The 21,157-nt window shown below is 38.2% G+C and overlaps 4 protein-coding genes across 4 annotated transcripts in view; 2 read left to right on the forward strand and 2 right to left on the reverse strand.

The window, feature by feature from the left end:
- Positions 1–6,578, forward strand: part of Tsf2 (transferrin 2) — a 43,365-nt gene extending 36,787 nt beyond the window's left edge. Inside the window, exons 12-15 of the mRNA XM_083114933.1 lie at positions 654–920; positions 2,260–2,403; positions 3,249–3,420; positions 5,359–6,578. Of these exons, the coding sequence (XP_082971059.1) occupies positions 654–920; positions 2,260–2,403; positions 3,249–3,420; positions 5,359–5,590 (815 nt within the window). The 3' untranslated portion in view covers positions 5,591–6,578. The remainder of the gene's footprint in view (positions 1–653; positions 921–2,259; positions 2,404–3,248; positions 3,421–5,358) is intronic.
- A 10,555-nt stretch (positions 6,579–17,133) lies between these two features.
- Positions 17,134–17,396, reverse strand: sloth2 (ubiquinol-cytochrome c reductase complex assembly factor 6 sloth 2). The gene has a single exon (XM_083114373.1). It carries the CDS (start codon positions 17,394–17,396, stop codon positions 17,223–17,225), a length of 174 nt encoding a protein of 57 aa, XP_082970499.1. The 3' UTR covers positions 17,134–17,222.
- Positions 17,397–17,427: 31 nt separating this feature from the next.
- sloth1 (sloth 1) lies at positions 17,428–17,793 on the reverse strand. The gene has a single exon (XM_083114372.1). It carries the CDS (start codon positions 17,647–17,649, stop codon positions 17,428–17,430), a length of 222 nt encoding a protein of 73 aa, XP_082970498.1. The 5' UTR covers positions 17,650–17,793.
- A 904-nt stretch (positions 17,794–18,697) lies between these two features.
- nst (phosphoglucomutase 3-like protein nst) overlaps positions 18,698–21,157 on the forward strand; it is a 30,042-nt gene continuing 27,582 nt past the window's right edge. The window contains exon 1 of the mRNA XM_083114953.1: positions 18,698–18,880. Within this exon, the coding sequence (XP_082971079.1) occupies positions 18,783–18,880 (98 nt within the window). The 5' untranslated portion in view covers positions 18,698–18,782. The remainder of the gene's footprint in view (positions 18,881–21,157) is intronic.

The following is a 21,157-nucleotide window of genomic DNA, read 5'->3' on the forward strand; positions in this document are numbered from 1 at the left end:
ATGTAAATAACAATAGTGACGAAGATAATTTATCTGCTCAGTGGCATGCCCAAGATTTTTGAAAGGGGGTGAGGGTACATACTTTATGAGCCCTACCCTTCCCCTGCTCCCCACCCACTAGGGCACACCTCTGTATCCACTAGTTCAATAACAATGAAAATTTAACACCAAAGGTAACTATCGACCTTTTTCAAAGAAAGGGGGGAAGAATTCATGTTAGTACTTCAGAATACTTTTTTTTAACAAATTTATGCAATTTGGAGATTTTCCCAAAAAAACTATGCAGTGATAACTATATCAGCATGCCAAAATCCTGCAGCGAAAGAGTTAACTGTAGTTATGGATTGCTAAAGAAGTTTGAGGAAAACCATAAATATCCAGGAAAATTGTATAACATTCACTTCATTGTAAAATTGAGGTTCCATTATTTCATTGGTCGATCTTGCAACATCATCTGAACTGCTGGATGTAGAAATGACAAAGTTTGGTAGGCTGATAATAATTAGCCTACAGGAGTATTTATTAGTCGGAAGGTCAACAATAGGTATCATACAACCTTGGCATTGCAGTATGTTTTTGCTGGTCTACCCACCCACCTGTAACAACTCGTGTAATAGTTTCACAGTCTCAGTGTGATTAATTTTGACCAACAGGAAAGAGCACGTGCCACACAGGGATCTACACAGCTGCTGGATGGGTGATTCCCCTGGCTTATCTCATTTCTAACGGCTGGATCAGAAGCTACGGATGCGACTCCATAAGGGCTGCAGCAGAGTACTTCACTAAGTCATGCGTTCCAGGTGCCCTCAGTGCTGAATACAATCCAGGAGTTCCCTACGATAATTTATGCGATCTCTGCCACGGGAGCAGTTCTAGTTATTGTAGGCGAGATGCCTCGGAGGATTTCTATGGCTATACAGGTAATGTAAATAATTTCTGTTGAAGATTGTGCCTTATTTACTGTCCTTACTTTGCGATAGGGATGGGCCGATATTAAATTTTGGCCGATACCGATAAAGTACCGATATAAAATTTACCAATGCCGATAACCGATATTCTACCGATCCGATATAAAATTAGAAATGGTCCTTGAAGAACCTGAAATGTTCATTGATCTCCTTAATAAATGGTGGTTTGAGGTGACTGCAGTGCAAGAGAAGCTAAATATTTAGACATTTACTTTTTAGAAAGAAGAGGAAATTGTCCATAAAAATTACAACAAAATGACAGAATTTTGCACTAAATTATAAGATATTTATCGATATATCAGATCGGTAAAATAATCGGTAATTTTACCGATACACCGATATGCTTATATCGGCCGATACCGATAGAGTACCGATTAATCGGTCCCATCCCTACTTTGCGAATTATTTCATGTTGAAACTTCCAGCGGTGGATACAAGTTAAGCTCTTTAAGTATTTATTATTATTATAATTTTACTGGAAAATGTAGTTCAACTGCCATTTCCTTTGTAGCATTATTTAAATGTGTCACTTATTAAGTTCTTTAAAAGAGAAGTAAAAAAAATATCAGTTGAAAAACCAATAGGTAGAAATTGATTTTTTTACCTTTTGCAGATTGTGTCAAAATATAGACATTGTGATCTCAAAATTGTGGCAATGCTTGTGCAAGTTGACTTTTTCTTTACATGGGAATTTCTTTGCTGGAGTGTTAGCTAAAGTTCCAGTTCTTCAATCTTCAGTATGTCCTTACAAGTGGTTGTCCTTCTGAAACACAGTGTGACCCAAAAGTCATTGTACACACACATTTCTCATTGTCCAGAGATTGTCATGGAACTTGGATCCAGGAAATGTTAACGTACCATGATGGTTAAGGGTGCGGTAACTAGAGGAGATATTGGAAATGATGACCAGTGACCTGCAATCAGGTCTGGCCACGATGCTGCAGGTTCATAATAATCGAATTGAGGGTTTTTCTGGGTGATGTTCTGTATTGCGGTGGAGATTGCATGTTGCAGATCATCAATTATTTTTGGATTTTTGCTGCCAGCCTTCCAAACTTGCTCTCTTGTTTTTTAAACATTTTACCATTGAAGCAATGTTGCAAGTCTTTTCTGATGTTTTAACCTTCTTAGTAAACCTGGAGAAGTTCTTAAAAATAGGTCCAAAATGTTGTATTTCAGAAAGAGAACCGCTTTATATTTTTCTTATTGTGGAATGACGGTTATGCAAACATTCAAGATAGTGTTTAGTACATCCATTGTTTCCTTTCTTAACATAAATAATCTCTTTTAGGTGCTTTTCGTTGCCTGGTGGAAGGAGGTGGTGAAGTGGCTTTTGTGAAGCATACTACTGTTATGGAGAACACTGATGGAAAACGACGGGACTTCTGGGCTAGGAACACACTTACCTCGGACTACGAATTGCTCTGCCCCACAGGTAAAAACTGTTCACGGAAAGAATACTCTTCACTGTACAGTAAAGATCAGGCACACATAGGGATGTGGAATGAGCCACGGTGGCCTAGTCAGTGGGTCATCTAAGTACCGTGCACCTGCGTTAATTCCCAGGGTTGGTAATCTAAGGGAACTTTCTCAGCCTTGTCCTTGCCTCAGAGCAGCTCTGGGGCTCACCTAGCCTCAAAAGGTGCCTTCATGGCATGGTGCTATATGCATGGGAACTTTACATTATAGGGATGTGGAGGTAGGTCACCAAACATTTGTGATCTCAGTCATTGTAGAAGTGATGTGGTCACCACTATGCTCTGGTTGCCTTAACTCCTGTCCAGTACCCTTTATTAGAGGGTGGATAAACCCCAAAAAACAATTTTATGCAGGGACAAGATAGGAAAAGTTCCCAGTATAGGTCGTCCATGCAGGAAATCGAACCGTTCTCCTACAGGACAGATGCCCTACAGATTGAATCATCTGAAGGAAACATATTCATAAAGAGGAGATGTGTTTCCCCATAGTTAAGGAATTTATGATTGTTGTACACATAGGAAACATATTTTTGTATGGAATCAGTGATGAAGTTTTAGTGTTTCAGACACATTGATATCAGCTCTTACCTACTTGAAATTAATTGCTAATCAAGGGGGTTCTGAGTTTGATATCTGGTAGAGGAACATATTGGTTTGTAAAAAAATTGCATTTTCTCCAATATCAGATTTCAAATGCTTCCGATTAGATTCAAAGATTTTTGTAAAGAATACAAAACTCTTCTGTTCCCTCCAGACTATAATTGTACAGAAAACACTACTTTTCCATTGTCCTAATTTGTAGGAACTCGAGCGCCAGTCTCTGAGTACGCGAGCTGCAACATGGGAAAAGTGAAAGCGAATGCAATTGTTGCCAGGGGAGGAGCTGGCTACAATGAGACTGAGATTGATGCATTTATCAACCTCTTCACCTACGCTCAGCAGTTCTATGGACGGAAGTATCAAGATGAATTCAGGTGAGTTTTAAACACCGTGCGGAGAAACAAGTATCATTTCTTTTTATTCGTGTGACTTCATTTGTTGACCTATGCATTACAGGTACAGTTGTGTGTTCTCATGTTACTGTAATGTCCTTCCTTTGCATTGTGTTGCTTCAGATAAGGAGTTTATTGCCTGTCATTAGAGCAGCAGGATATTCGGGGATATTTGAATATGATCATGAGTAGAGGCATGCAAATTTTGTTTTTGACGAAAACACGAAATATGAAATAACATGCCGTAATGTTCATTTTCCTCGTTTCTGAATGGTGTGAGGTGCATTTTTTTACCCAGTTTTGTCACGAAATAATCCGAAATGAACTGTAAAATGCCAAATATACTCCTAAACACAAAATTTAGTTTATATACCGACGTGACACTTTCTGAAGTCTGAAGTATCCTGTGAGTTATGCAATTCACGGAAAATTGATTACTTCTGCTGTAAATTTTTGAGAAGCAAAAATGGGCCGCTTTACCCAGGAATAAACTTAATACTCTGGTAACTACATAAATGTGCTATTAGAAGGGGTAAGTTTATTTTGTGTAATAAGTGCAGTTTTTAAATCAAATTTAGGATTATATTCACAATTTTAAAACCAAAATGTTATTTTATATAGCACTTTTGATGTGATTATTCACCGCTATAACACGAAATTTTATTTTATTTACCACTTTTGAACCCGAAATCGACTGTTTTTGTACCGAAATTTTGCTTTTTTATTTACCAAAAATATGTGTGTCTAGTTATTAGTAAATTCTGCTGCAGATCCAAATTTTGAAAAGCTCCAAAGAATGGAGAGTTATTTCACAGCCTGAAGCTTTATTCCTTACATAATTTCCACACAAAATAAGCACCTGCAGTATAATGAATGTTTATCACTTTCTTAATTCACTACTTTACTGCATAGTGCTGTACAATTATTTTAACGTACTATCGTTCCTCTTGAGACCATCATAGAGTGTTTTACACTTTTATCATAAAACTTGAATAAATTCTATATTCATTGTATAAATTCAAGTTTTCTAGTATCCAAACAGTAAATTTTATGATACACAGGAAACACTATCTTTGATTGTTGATGATTAGGCACACACAGGAGATGTACTATGTAGAAATTTTCAGCAAAAAATGCAGGCTTAACCAGGACTCGAATCCGGGACTCTCGCATACCGTGCCATTGCTCTAACCATTGAGCTACCGAGCCGGCCTGGTCTCGCCTGATTTCTCGCTCGTTTTACCTGTGTGGACAGCGAGAGCAAAAAATCAGGCGAGACCAAGCCAGCTCTGTAGCTCAGTGGTTAGAGCAATGCCACGGTATGCCAGAGACCCAGGTTGTTGTTATTATTTATTATCTCAATAGGGTTACAATTAAGCCATACAACATTTCATAAGAATAATATTAATACAAATAATGAGTTGATGCCCTATGTGGTAAACAAATATACAAAACCTACATCTAAGGAAAATGAGATGAATTTACATGAGTATACAGTATAAAGTGTTCTATAGTAGCAATGAAATAAATAAAGTTTGATAGTGCTGGTCGATCCTGCATTTTTTGCTGAAAATTTCTATGTTTACGAAACTAATGGTGCATGAACATTTACTGGTTTATATTTCGTACATATATTATATTTCTATTACCCAATATGTCAACTATATGTGTGAGAAATTTAAATAAAATGCACAGTTGTTTATAAAGACATTCTCAATACGAACATGTCACACACTGTTTCCTTAAAATTGAGGATTCCCATGTTCAGTCACCAGTGGAGATGCACTACACGGTAGTTTTGATCCGCCTTTAAACTGTAGGTCCAGTCCTGAGTAGCCTGTCTGAACATAAATAAAATTAAGACATTACAGTAATAAGTTTTATGTCAAGGTGCATGCACTGATTATGGTTTTCTTGTAGTTTCAGCATGTTTTCGTCGCCAGCACGCTTCAGCGACCTAATTTTCCAAGATGCTACGCAACAGTTAATGGTAATCAATAAGACAGACAGGAACTACAGGTCGTACCTTGGAAGGGACTTCTTACGGGCGAGAGCACTTGTCGACTGCCATGCCGGAGCTTGTGGTTTGAAGATGTCGCTATTCGCCACACTCCTAACACTGCTGTGCTCTGTGTGGGTGGGAAGAATGTAGTATTTTAATTTTAGTATACATGAAACTCATTTTTAACATAGTGATGCTTCCAGTATGTGAGAGTTTTTATACATGAATCATGTAAATAATCATTCCACATCATTGATAAACTTTGTATATTTTTACACCATGCATTGTTGCAATTTATATTGTTCTTTCTCATTGTGTATGAAAGCAGTTGTCAGTTTGTTCATTTGGAAGAAATGAAGTGATATTACAATATCCGTCCTAGTTGAAAAGACATTTATACATACACGTATATATATATATAAAAAGGTGTTCAATTAAAAGAGGTAAGATTTGTAGAGAGCAAATGGTGAAAGCTATGTTGTTTGAGTGTTTGAGTTAAGATCTGAAAAATATTTTGATATTATAGTTGTTGGTTACTAATATTGAGTTTACTGGTACTCTATCACCACTGTGTCCATTTTTCTAAATATATTAATTATAGAAAAACGTTTTATAAGATCTGTTTTATATTTGCTGCGTGTTTACTGTTGCACTGTTTTTTACTAATATAGGAAAAGTATTTTGTATGTTGTTTATTCATCTGTAGAATCAACACAAGCAGCTAGTATCATGTAGAAAGTTCTTATTAAATTTCACCTCACTTCTAAAAAAGTGTGCACCAAATTCATGGAGGCATTGGCAAAATTAACAACCGAAGCCCGAAATAAAGCTCACGACAAAGAGTCTGTACTTGGGTACACATGTAGTGTCATCTACAATGATAAGTGTAAGCAAATTGCTCACATAGTGATGGGAAATATGCCTGTGACTATAATGCTTGACTGGCACTTGCTTGAAAGATATGAACGTGTGTGTCTTCGGTACACTGCAAACTCTTCAATAGCAAATCATCAGGAATCTCAAAACTCCTTTCCTTTAGCCCCTCCTCTTTGGCATTGCAGTGTGTTTAGCTGGTGTGGAGGAACTCTTTTCAAGTTTATTAGAGCGATGTGGTACTGGATCTCTGGATTTTAACGTTGAGTTAAACATTAAAAACCAAAAAACAACTGTTGGTGCATTCATAATTTTCCAATGCATAAAGAAATGTTTATTGACAATATGCAATTGTTTTTAATTGTATTTAACGTTAATATTTTCTAAATATTTACACCGATGAAAATAGTACAATAGTGTGTTTGTATCTAGTTTGGTGCTGTGCCTTATAATTTAGGGAGCAATTGAAGGTGACGGGAGTGTTCTCAGATTTATTTACTAGAGAATGTACTAACCAAATAAGTTTTCCGGATGAAGTATCAGAGGTTCTGATGTCCCGGTCACTGTTTGAAATTTGGATATTATGTGTGTAAGGTGTAATATATTGCTTTTCATAATGGCGATATTTCTCCGAAAAAGCCATGTTTTTGTGGGGACACCGTGTGGAAGGGCAGTGGGTATTTGGAGGTGTGGGAAGAGGAACCGGACGTTGTTTCCTTGTTCCAGTTGAAAAAAGAGGCGTTAACCTAACCTAACATTACGTGAAATTTAAGTTACAGACGTGACCGGGAAATTGTAATGTCAGATTCGTGTTCAGGAGGCCTCATGTAGAAAATATACAAAATTTCAAACATATCGGGGAACACGCCCGTCATCTTCAATTAAGCCTAATTTAGTCTCCGAGCACCCAACACATCCCTTACTTGTCATCACGTTTACATTTGGAAATCAATGTGTGGTTTTATTGTTTGAACAATTCTTGGTATAGTTACTATTTTGAGCCTTTCATACAACCCAGCTCTTTATTTCATAGTTTTTAAATTAATTATTAAGTAAACTTGAGTATTTTTTCTTTGTGTTTATTTAACACATTTTTTTGTAATATTTTCAATGGACTGTGAAATAGTGCTAACAATTTCAGTTTGACATTGGGTAGAAAGGTTGAAAAAATGGAGAAGAGTGCCTTCATTCCAAGCAAAACTTTTTTTATGTATATATTGAAACAATTAATTTTGAATATGTCAAGCAAAAGTTAATTTATTATACATGTAACAGAGTTTGCTGATGTGATTCCCTCTGTGAACTTAAATTCAGACATTCATATGTTCAAATGTAAGTGCAGCTAGTTTATGTTCATATGTTTGCACATCAGATATTTGTTACCACAAGTTGTACAGAGTGTTTTTGTACATGTATCTTATTTTTCACTCATGGTATCGAATCAAATCATGAGCATGCACATGTGTTTGCAAATGTTTCTGCTATTTTATCGGGTGCTTCAGTAGCTGTAGCATAAGGGAAAGCAAGCCAAAATATTTGATTTAGTTCAGTAGAAAATTCAGTACGTATTAATACTAACATACTTTGAAAAAAGTTTCAAACTGATACATTCAAGCTATATTGTTCTTGAAACTCATCACTTACAATAGATGTAAACAGCATATGAAGTGTTTGAACTTGGCAAAAAACAAAGTTCTAAAAATAATGAATTTAATTTTTATTTGAAACATGTTAATGTACTTCAGGTTAGTGACAATGGCAGGTATATTGCTTGTGTACAATTTTACTTGTTCAGTTCAAAACTATTATTATTATTAATTTCAAAGGAAATTCCAAATAACTGTGCATACATTCAGAAAGCAAATACTTTGTGTGATTATGTATTGTCATGTACTTTGTGATGAAATTTATAAATTAAAAATTATGTTTTACCCAAAACTCTCTTCTTGATTGATACAAATAACTTGTAAGCTGTGTGTAAAAATTTGTAGAATTTGCATATAACACCTTGCCGTGAAGGCACATTTAGGAGGTGATGTGATTAACACCTAGCTCCAGCCACCTTATCCACAGGGTTACCCCAGGTACGTATTGATTAGAGGCTGGGTGAACCCCAGAACCACTTTATGCAGGAACAAGGCCAGAAAAATTCCAACTTTAGATCACCCATGCTGGGAAACGAACCCAGGTCTCCCGTGAGGCAATCAGACACCCTAACGCCACTGGAGGTCCTAACTTTCAGTAAATGTTTAATTCCAAAAACATCAAATTCTCCTGGAATGGCAAAGTGATTTTTTTCTCTCTTTGATCATGTGAAATAACTTTCTTCTTTGATAAATTACCCATGAATGATTATGATTCACATAGATCTTGAGAGATTATACAGGGTGGCCCACAGGATATAGCACATTATCATTTGGCAACCGTGCTAAGACATGGCCACCCTTAGCGTCATTGCCTTGTAATCTAGGGGTCCCAGGTTCGATACCCGGTGGAGACACACAGTGGTTCGGATCCCACTATAAACTGTAAGTTCAGTCCCGATTAGCCTTACTGTGCACAAAGTGGACTTAAAACACCAAATCAAACCATACCAAAGATGGACACCCTCGAATATCTACTTTAGGTAATCTTACTAACAATGGTATGCCATTCATTACAGGATGGAACGTTGGCCAGTCCAGATCCGCATTGAGGCAGTGGATGAGTTCGCACATGTGAGGAGCGTCGCAGCTGTGGAAGAGACTGGCATTTCCCTGTTCCAGACAGAAGGACAATTTCCCAGTGTATAAATCAATTTCATCAATCTGGTTCAGTAATCAGTGTGAAGCCTGCAGGGCCTGAAAGGACAGACAATTCAAACACCAGAGAATATCGAACGTGCACGTGTAGCTCTGCAACAAAGCCCAAAGCGATTAGTTCGTCGTCATTCCAGAACATTACAAATCTCCCACACATCCCTCCAGAGGATTGTTAAACAGGATTTAAAATTTCATCCTTGCAAAGTGCAAATGGCTCAACAATTACGGCCGGTAGATAAAGTGAGCAGGTGGAGATTCTGCACAACCTTTTTGGACAGAATCAACCTGATGATGCAATACTGCCCCATCTTGTGATGTCTGATGAGGCAAATTTTCATCTTAACGGTTTTGTGAATAAAGAAAAGTTTCGCTATTACTCTGACACTAACCCACAACTGAGTCATGAACGGTCCCAGGGTAGCCCAAAGGTCACGTCTGGTGTGCTATCGGACTGTCCAGTGGAATCATTGGACCATTTATTTTTTTATTTTTTTTTAGAAAACGGGCGTACAGTGAGTGTTAATGCTGTTCATTATGTGGACATGATTAACAATTTCATTCCACAACTGCAGGGACAAGGTCTTCGAGACACTACATGATTTCAGCAAGATGGTGCTATGACCCGTACTTCCATGACTGAACTGAGGTGCCACTTTCCACATCGATTAATCTCAAGATTTGGTGATATTGAATGGCCTGCGAGATCACCCGATTTCTCCACCCCCGATTTTCTTTGGGGTTACCTAAAGAACAAAGTGTTTTCACGCCGTCTCCATAATATTGATGAGTTGAAAGCCACAATCCAGGAAGAGATTGTGGTCATCCCTCCCGAAATGATTCAGAACGTCATGAGAAGCTTTCATGAACGTCTTCATCAAAGCAGATGGAGGCCATTTGGCTGATGTTATTTTAAAAAAATAGTGTTTGTCATGTTAGTTTCAAAGTGTGATTATAAGTAATGGCAATATGTGTACAACTGATATGTATGTTTGCTGTGATGTAAATATACAGCGTGTTTCAAAAAGAATATACGTATTACAAAGCATTATTTTGTCCAAATTATCGATCGCTGCACCCCGGCTCGGCTATTAGAGAAACGAATACATAGTCTAGTTTATATAATAGCCGCTAGATGTCAGTTGTGTTCTGTTTTGCTTGGTAACTGGCTACTCTGCAGCAGAAATCATTTTGTGTTCTCGAGTTTGCGAAGTGCAATTCCGTGATTACAGTGCAAAGACGTTTCAGGTTGAGGTACCAAATTGATCCTCCGAATGGGTGGAACATTCGCAGATGGTATCGACAGTTTGTAGATACAGGATGTGTATGTAAAGGAAAGAGTCCTGGCCACCCTCGTGTTCCTGAAGAAAATTTTGCACGAATTCAAACTGCTTTCCAACGAAGCCCTTCAAAATCAACTCGTCGTGCCAGTCGGGAGTTACAACTTCCTACAACAATTTGGCGTGTTTTGAGACGTCGGCTGGTTATGAAGCCGTACAAGATACAGGTGTTACAAGCTCTGCATCCTGATGACAAACGCAAACGTGTGGCATTTTGTAACGAGATTCTTGATGCTATTGACAATGACAACACTTTCGCACAATGCATCGTGTTTAGTGATGAAGCTGCGTTTCATGTCAGTGGTCAGGTAAACAAACATAATGTTCGCATTTGGGGCCTACAGAACCCACATGCATTCATTGAACATGTAGGAGATTCGCCCAAAGTGAATGTGTTTTGCGCTATATCCCGATCATCTGTTTACGGCCCATTCTTCTTTGATGGAAACATGGTTAACGGTCAGCAGTATCTCTCTATGTTACAAAACTGGTTGTTTCCGAGGCTGCACGAAGACAACTTCATTTTTCAACTAGACGGGGCACCCCCTCATTGGAGTCGCCAAGTGCGTGATTATCTGAATGAAACTCTACCGAACCGTTGGATTGGTCGTCAAGGAGCTGGCAACTTAGCATGTATCAGCTGGGCTCCACGGTCACTGGATTTGACACCCTGTGACTTCTTCCTGTGGGGTTTCATTAAAGACAATGTTTATGTACCACCACTCCCACAGAACCTGGAAGAGTTGAAGAACCGGATCCGTACTGCCGTAACATCTGTGACGAAGGACATGCTTGCCCGAGTATGGGAGGAATTTGAGTATCGATGTGATATTGTTTGTGTCACTGCTGGAGGACATATTGAACATCTGTAATCTTAACTTGAGAGGTTTGTAAGTGTGTGTGTCAAGTTTCATCTTCGTATGTCTTAAAGTTTAATAAATATATGCATGCGAAATACGTATATTCTTTTTGAAACACGCTGTATAACGAGCAAGAAAATTTTTGGATCTAATATTTTTCCAGGCTGAAATCAATATTGATTTAATACGGTGCAAATAATTTCAAGGGATGCCAATGCATTCTCTTACAACTTTTGTGCCTCCTCAATGGTGTAGTGGTAACATCGTCACCTTGCGATCAAGGGGTCACAGGTTCGATACCCGGGTGGAGGCACATTGCACAGTGGTTTGGATCTCATTTTAAACTGTAGGTCCAGTCTGGATTAGCTTTCTGTGTGTAAAGTGGACTTAAAACCACAAATCAGTGAATCAATTTTACAACTTATTTTCATTTAGATTATTCACCGCCCCTAACTACGTTTCTGAACTTGATAATACCAGGAAAAGAAGGCATTGCGAGTGAAGCGAGCAAGGAAATTTTACAAATAGTGTTCTTATTTGCATGAAATTTGAAGTTGTGGGTGGTAATTGCCCCCTGCAGGTAATTTGGCTGTCAATGTTTGCCCCCCCCACATTGAACTCATTTCCGTCCAAGGTTGCGCCACTGGAGGCACATAGTGGTTCGGATCCCACTTTAAACTGTAGATTCAGTCCTGATTCACCTTACTGTGTATAAAGTGGACTTAAAACACAAACTCAATCAATCAATTGTATTTACATGAGTCTACACTACCAAACATTTCTACATAATCACAAAGTCTGTTCAGTGTGAAATGAGCTTCTCCATACCATCTTCGAAGAATTTCCTTTCTACCTTTTGATAACCATTCTTCTTTCATAGGCCCAAAGACATGAAGATCACAGTACATGAGGTTTGGACTATGAATCAGTTCATTAACATGTTCAACATTGTCCCTTGTTGGACTTGACAACCTTCCTTGATGGCAATCATTCTGAATATCTATAGCCATTCTTGAAAAAAGCACATGCGATTGCCTGGCATGAAATTGCTTTATCAACACACATTTCATGCTATTGGCAAAAAATCTTAGAAGATTCAAGATGGATGCGGTCGGTTTAAAATTACTTACGTGAAATTTTGCATTTCCACGTTGCACAATTTAATGGTTATGTTCATTTACTAAGGGTGAGGCTCCTCTGAAGACAGAGGATATTCGAAATTAATAGGATTTAACCATTAAATTGTGCAACGTGGAAATACAAAATTTCTAAATTTCACATAAGTAATCTCAGAAGAGATTACTTGCATGCCATAGAAAACAAGTTACTGTGTGCACTTCCAGTTTGGACACCTCTCCAACTGACGTGACATGTTCACCACTAAATATGTCTCATCCCTAATAGCCAAGGTGAAACATTTACTCCACCTTTTCAACAGAACTGTGAAGCAGGGTTTCCAGCCAAGTTCATCATAAATGTGTCTTTCCAACAAAATGTAATGTTACTTTTTTACTGATCCTCGTATTTTGTACTGAAAAATATAATGTTCTTTCATACTAGGTTTTAAATTTTAGATTTTGTTCAAGAAAGAATGGGGGGGGGGGGATTATGTGCATGTTCAATGTCAAATTCAAACATTGTAAATTAGATCATACTATTAGAGCCAATTAAAAGATGAAATTATATACAAAAACTGCTCTAGTTTTGAGAATTTGTATATGTTGTGCGAATATAAATACAGAGGTAAAGTGTTCCCCTATGCTTAGCACCATGCCATGAAGGCGTATAGGGGATGTGGGGGTAATGCCCCACACTTTCTTGATCCGGTCGTGAGTGGGGGTGATGTGATCAGAGGTTGTTTTTGAACTATGGTGACAAAATTGCACACCATGGGCAGCACCACCAAGCGGGAAGAGAACGAAGCTGCCAGTCGTGTGGGCACATTGGATCGTTGACTGTGCGTGATAGGTGTGGTCATTGCATATCGGGAAGAATGTCGCCGAAAATCAGTGCACATTGAGAGGATAACATAACTGCACTTTCTGACGAAAACTACAGTTAAAGTGCCTAATAAAACTGTGCAAGGAGCGTGGATTCACTGTGTCCGAAAATGGCATATCATGGGTGTTGAAAGGGGCAGGTAAGGCGAGGCGTGGGATTATTCCTGTGGGGCAGAACCAAACCAACCCCCGGCCTGCCACTATCCGCACACCAGCTACAATTCAGAATGTCAGGGCGCTGGTCATCAGGGAGAATCCAGCCACACAGAGAAGTATCGCAAACTGGCTACAAACATCACTGAAGACTGTGCCCACCATCATTAACTGCGATTTGGGTTTGGAAAAGCGACGCAAGAGGCGTGTTCATAAGCTCTTGCCGAAACACATCCAGGAACATCGCACCAACTGTTGAAAGCTTTATGAGTGACACCTGTCATATGAAAAGTAGAAGTTCTTTGTTACACTGGAAGGGGCATATGTTTATCTTGTTGACTGTCACAAGCCACGTGCAATTTCTTATCGATCAACAGATGCGAGGGACTTTCAAAGATGGTTCACTGAATGGAAGGAAAGTTTTGGCACAGGTTCCTTGATCATTGCTTGATACTCGTACAATGGCAAGCTGACCATACATCGTGTTGCCAAAAATACGAAGGTTAATTCCGATTGTTATCAGGCTATGTCCTGACACCCGTTTATTGCCATGACATTCCCCATCTCTACAGGAGGGACCAGAATTGTGTATGGGTGCATCAAGACAAGGCGTCAAGTCACACATCTCGCTCAACCCAACTCTTCCTCCAACAAATGGCAGAAGAAAATGGAATTAGTGCCATTCCTTTCAAAGACATTCCAGTGAAGTCACCTGATGCCTCACCGATGGACTTTTGTGCCTTTGGCCTACTGAAACGAGTCTTGTCTCAGAGGAGACTGCACCATTGAAGGGCTATGGAAAGCCAGTCTGGAGGAGTGGTTGGGGCTGGACATGACTACACTTCGTGCCAGTCTCCTACAGTGGAAACTTCGCTGTCGGGCAATTGCCAAGTGCAGGGCCACCAAATAGAGCACTCTCGATGGTGGCGACATGGTTTCTCTTAAGGTACGTGTGGTTTGAAATCGTCACCGTAGATCGGAAACAACCTCTGCCTTCAGGCCCACTGAATTATGAGGATAACACACGAGAAAAAACTGCCCAAAAATGCTGGCTAATTACATGTCTAACTATGACTTCCATGTCGAAAGCTGTATTTTATATTTAGAAATGTCATTTTACACTAGGAGTGTAATGGTGTGGAATAAGAAAAATCCTGCAAACTAATGTATTTTCCTTGATTATAAACACTTTACGGGAAAAAAATGCAGAAAAGGCTTTTACCCCAACTCGGTGCTAACCGTAACATTTCGGTGTTCTTAAAAAGACCATCACCAGTTCCAGTCAACATGTGAATTGATAGGATAGTAACACTGGTTTTAAAAGTTTTTATATGAGTTTTAAATGATTTTAAAATGTGGGAATAGTCCTGTTTTAGTCATTTGTTATCCTAGCATTCAATCTGTCCACGTAAAAACCTAAACGTTGTCTGTGACAAGTACATACTCACTGTATGTAAGTAAATAACAAATTTTGATTTTATGCTTATATATGATACTGAGTAAGTTGCACGCATCCAAAATATGAATGCAACCACCTCCGTTTGTGAAATAAACTATGTGGGGATAACATCGCTCTCCCGTTATAATGTTGCCAAGTGTACCTTTGTTTTTGTCAGCTGTTTTTATTAGCTTGTTTGTGCAGTGTTTGAGTGTTTTGTGTACTAATTTTCCATACTTTGTGTACCATTGTACACTCCTGTTCACATAAGTGGCACATTTTGTAAGGATGGACAGTTGTAGTATGTGCCACTTTATCTGAACAGGAGTGTACAACTTTTAGACAGTAACGGCACTGATCAACTCTCTCTCTCCAGTTTTACAGTACATTTGGCAACATGCTGTGTATCCGCTGCTCACTTGTTTCGTCCCACCAGTAATTTTCGGTGCCTTGTGACATGAAAACGTCAGATTTCAGCTGATTGCTGATTCGTCATTTTCCAGCTTCCATTTGGAATTGCGAACAGTACAGTTACCAAAGAAAGTATGATTTGAAATATAGCTTACCCAAGCATCTGTTCATAGTTTCCAGTCGACTCGGCAAGTTTTTGCAGATTTCCATGTGAAGCTCCAAGGGGGGTTTTCTAGCTCGACTCAGATATTATACATCAGGTGTTTTAAACCATTAGAGGAGTTATTTGAATGCCAATAGCCCTAAACCTGACCCACTTACCTACAACAGAATGTCCCTTCGCACCCCATGCACATGAAGTAGATTGCAGAAGCAGTATCCATCCAAGACAACAGAAAGCAAATCAGCTTGCAAACAAAGAATCATTAGGAGTATATGGAAGGGAAAAATAATTATCCAGAAAACGTCCAGTAAATAATCTCCAAGACACTGAAGTATGTGTTAACTGACAATAATTAGAAATTGAACCATGTAAATAAATACCTGTGCACCATGATAAATTCGGAATTAAACAATAGGAACTTGGGCTATAGTTGCGTTACCCAGACCTCAAGGACCAATGTAACATGGAATGAAGTTTTAAAAGCTTCAAAGCATATGACAAGATCAAAGGCAGGACTTAAAGTGCTGCATAAATCTATGTGGAAAGTGGAATTATACAGGTATCGGTTGGAATTTTAGGAGTAAATGGTGGTGTTCTGATTCGATTAAAATTTCAGTAACCACCAAACGTCTCTAATTCCCTGATTTTCGTATTTTTCACATTGATAATTACGTATTCTGCATTCCTAAGGGTTCTCCAAGTTCGTGTTTCGTTTTTTGCACGCAAATAATCTCAATTTTCGAAATATCGAGTAATTTTATTTTGTTCGCTTTTGCTTGCGTTACACGTGATATGGCGGAGAAATCTTGACTAGCGTAGTCCATGATCAGTGGTTATGCAGTGTTGCAACCTTCTTCATAGAAAAGTACCTACTTTCGTGTTACTGATTTTGTATTTTTTTCCAGGTTCGAAAACTCCACGAACCATGCACGGATAGACCCACAAACCATTCATAAATAGCCCCACGAACCATGCACGGCAAGGTTAGGTTAGGTTCTGTTGGGTTAGGAAATATAGTTAAATTTGTTTTTAAACATTAGAAATTTTTTTCGGGTTCAAAAACCCCACGAACCATTCACGGATAGCCCCACGAACCATTCACGGATAGCCCCACGAACCATTCATATATAGCCCCACAAACCATTCACAGATAGCCTCACGAACCATTCATAAATAGCCCCACGAACCATTCATGAATAGCCTTAGAGATATTGGGCGAAAGGTGGGGGGGGGGGGGTTTATAACCCCATCAACCTCACATTGTGCACGCCACTGATCCTGTGCACGTCATGTTGTCGCAAGTTCGTAATCAGAAATGATGAACAGTAACTCACGTTTATTTACGTTCTAGAACTGTTACACAGTTACAAAACCGCGTATTTGGAAAAACTGACCGGTTGTTACGTCATGAAATGCTCGCAAATATTTGGTTCACGTAGTAGACGGACATCAAGGGGACAGCTTTCGTGCATCGGAGTGTCATTAATGTCGAAAATTACATGATTTACCAGCAAAAAAATTTCAACGAGGCGAAAACAAACTTTCAAGACCTTCCTAAAGTATAAATAAACCCATTTCGGTAAGTACTTTCTCCTGTAAAATTGAAGAAATACGTTTTGGGGATACGAAAATTTTACCCTGATTCGAAACAGGTAAATCAAAGAAAATGTTATATTTTACATAAATTCATTTGTAAAGTTGACTAATTTACAGAATATATAAACTAAAAATCACTTTATCACCGCATTACACTCTAGCACTTTTTTGTTTCTTCAAGTTCTCTAACTCTTTCTCTACAATTCTGTCAAGATCTTCCAAAGGCCTGTAGTACACATGCACAACTTGCGCTCCTATCATCATTGACAGTAATGCTGCTGTTGTAAACTTCAAATATTGTGTCCATGATACACCTGCCGGCATAGTAACTCAATTTGATCTACGTACACCAAGCTTAATGCCTCTGCTGTTCAAGTGTTGCTTCGGCTAATTTACGAGCTTGGTTTCTTTTGTAAGTACGATAGAAATTTACTTCACCAACATGCCAGTTAATCATCGAAAACTCTAACGCTGCTCCAAGGATAAAAAACAACGGCAAAAATCTATAAATTCCAAACCGTTGTTTCCCTGGCCATTTATCCAGCACTTCTCGCAATGTCTTACTGTACAGTCTCATTCCAAGCTTCCGACAATATGAACCCTTTATATATAATGGGTGTCTACCTCATAAACAAATTACAAAACACATTCACAAAATCACATTATAAAATCTTACTCGTCTTCGTAGTCGGTATTTCGTCGTTTTAAAGGAAATTTTAATGCAATTTTATCACATTTAAAGATACTTCCTCAAATGAATTATTCCCTAAAAAGAGGTGTATATATAGTATATAATTTCATCTAGGAAAAATTAAAGATGCATATGTAATATAATCAGAAGAACAAATCATAATGTTTGTTTCATTTTAATTTTAAATTAATCTTTTCCCGCTGGTATTGCAGTAGAAGACTGATTGCTGGATCTTAGATATTCGACATCGGTGGTCTGCCTTGTCGCACAACACTTTTGCTACCTTGTGTTTGACGTCAGACGAGGAATGCCTACGAGGTTAGGTTAGGTTCCATAAGCATAAATACAATGAAACATTATTATTTAGGCTAAGAGAAATAAACATAACAAGCCTAACCTAACAACGTAGGCATTTAGCCTAAAAAGCATTTTCCCATGACGTCAGAACACAAGGTTTCTCAAGTGTTGTGCGACACCTTATTGCACAACAAGTGAACAACCGTGTGTTCTGACGTCACTGGAAAAATGTTGTTACTGTTAGGCTAAATGTCTAATTTGTTAGGTTAGCCTCATAGGGTTAGCCTGGCTACGTTTAATTTTCTTAGCATAAATAATAAATTTTCAGTGTATTTATGCTAATAGAACCAAACCTAACAACGTATGCATTCCTCATCACACGTCGGCACGCAAGGTTGCTCAAATTATGTGCGATAAGATAGATTGATCAGTATAGCAATATCATATCATAAATACCTAGAACATTGAGAATCATTGATTCTATTGTGCAATTTGCCTGTTTTATGAATGTGAAATAAAATGTAATATTTTCATATGTTTCTCCATTCCATTCTCACTTTATAATTGTTTCAACATACATTTATCCATGGAATGATAAATAGAGACATGCAAAATTTATTAGTTTCAGTTTGTAACACTGGTATGCCATGTGTTAAGTTCTCGAGCAAGAGCACAGCAGACAGCTGGTACAGTGTTAGGTATAAAGTTCAATTTATGTTAAAATGACTTCGTTACGCAAAGCTAACGAACTAGCCCATAGCAAACACCCTAAAAATATTAGATATGATATTCAATATGGAACAGCTGGATTCCGTGAAAAGTAAGTACATATGACAATGTTAGAACTATGAATATTTGATAGTTTAGCTTGTAGGAATGTGAAACTTCGTTTCTACAAATGTTGCACGCAATAACGAGCTTGGCCCAATTTCCTTTTGTTTTATTGCGATTTCATCATGCTACGTATGCAACTTTTACGTGGTCCGATTTCGATTTACGTATGTTTACACATACTGCGGTGTTTTAGGGATGTTCCCCTTGACACTGGTTTTACACTTCTATATACTGCTATATGGTACTATTATCGTAGGAGGGAAACACCTACGAATCATATATTTCGGACTTCTTTGCATTGCTAACGTGTTATTTTCGAATGTGGAACATTTCCTAAAGTGAAATAATGCATATGAATGTCTATTTCTTAGATTTACGAGTACTTACTGTTACTTGTTGTTTCGAATCTGTAACACATTATGGCAAACCTCACAAACCATTCACGTTAGCCCCAAAAACTATTTTCCGTAAGGTTAGGTTAGGCAAGCATAGTTAAAACAAAAATTAAAAATACTCGACATGTCATGTTCTAGTGAAAACACGGCGAGGCTGAAACACTGGCTATGGGGTTGCATCATCTTAACACACGGAACATTGCACTCTCGTGCAGAAAGCAAATGACGGGAGCAGAAACAGCATGTCGGACAGAGATTTTCGCAGAAAACAACACGCATTCACATTAAAATGGATCAAATCTACATTCAGGAACTTCCACAACGCTAAAGAAAATGATTTCCGTAAGTACTTTCTCCTGTAAATTTGAAGGAATCAGTTTCCCTCATACGATAATGTTACCAGGGACTCTATAGATAAAGCAGGGGAGCGGAGCAGAGGTGGGGCTGCGGTTGGGGGTGGTAGGTCAATTACCCCAGGGGCGGAGCCTGGAATCTGTGGGAAATTTGGACTAAAAAATTTCAAACAAAAATATTTTTTTTAGTTTAAATTTCCCACTGATTCTGGGACCAAAAATGTGAATACACCTTAAAGAATGTTCCGCGAAGCAGATAGGTAAGTACAAATGTCAAAAATTGACAAAACGAAGAAGTTATAGGTGTCCGGGGAATATCAGATTTTTACCATTACCATTTCTTTCGCACTTTTTTACATTGCTAACGTACAATTCTACATTGCAGAACATTTATTTAGGTGTAATATGAATTTCTAACGAAAATAATGTCTATTTTTTAAATTTACGAGTACTCACTGTTTTTCCAGTTCTGTAATGCACAATGTGGCGATAGCGTACTGGTTCAATGCACGTTGTGGCAGTGTTTTGTCGATTTGGAGTGTGTATGCAGTGTTTCCAACCTTCTTCACCCAAAAATATCTAATTTCGTGTTCGGATTTGAAATTATGCTAATACCTTGTTAGCATCACAAACTATTGGCGTTAGCCCCACAAACCATTGACCTTAGCCCCACAAACCATTCACGTTAGCCCCATAAACCATTCACGTTAGCCCCATAAACCATTCACGTTAGACCCACAAACCATTCACGTTAGACTCACAAACCATTCACGTTAGCCCCACAAACCATTGGCGTTAGCCCCAGAAACCATTTCCGGTAAGGTTCGGTTAGGTTAGACAAGCATAGTTTGAATTTTCGAAAAATAAAAAATCTTGCAACAAACAGGCATGTTTGGAAACATACCATCCTTGACGTATGGAAGCAACAGGAATTGTGTGTGAGAGAGATATTTTTATAGGAAAAAAAAAGATTTCATGCTAAAAAATATTACACGGCGAAAGAAAACACATTCACGAACTTCAACGATGATACAGAAAGTGATTTCCGTAAGTAGTTTCTTCTGTAAAAATGAAGGGTAACGGTTCCGATTGTTTTATGATTTCTCCTACCACAAAGACTAATTACAGTAGAATTTTGGAAATCATTGTCATCCGAAATTTGAACCTTCCTTAAAGTAATGAGCACTGTTTGGACTCGAAAAAGTTATTTATGTTGAAATATTCAACTTGAAAATTATTTCAAAAACTTCTCATGGACAAGATATTCTCCGTCGACAAGCGACAGTAAATATCGTAGAAGCATGGGAATGAATGTAGAAGTAAATCGGAACCTTAGTAGAATGCATTTAGGAACTGTATTTTAATGCTAAGGGAACCAAACCTAACCTGCCTAACCTAACTACGAAAGCATATATTGAACAAAACACTCCGCAGTATGTGTTAACAGACGTACATCGAAATTGAACCATGTAAAAATTGCATTCGTAGCATGATGAAATCGCAATAAAACAAAAG

Source organism: Lepisma saccharinum, chromosome 29 (genome assembly GCF_977018435.1).
Source record: "Lepisma saccharinum chromosome 29, izLepSacc3.1, whole genome shotgun sequence".
Taxonomy (NCBI): Eukaryota; Metazoa; Arthropoda; class Insecta; order Zygentoma; family Lepismatidae; genus Lepisma; species Lepisma saccharinum.

Coding starts and splice junctions, on each gene's coding strand:
- sloth2 (XM_083114373.1), bottom strand. CDS start 17,396: ATGCCGGCAGGTGTATCATGGACACAATATTTGAAGTTTACAACAGCA.
- sloth1 (XM_083114372.1), bottom strand. CDS start 17,649: ATGAGACTGTACAGTAAGACATTGCGAGAAGTGCTGGATAAATGGCCA.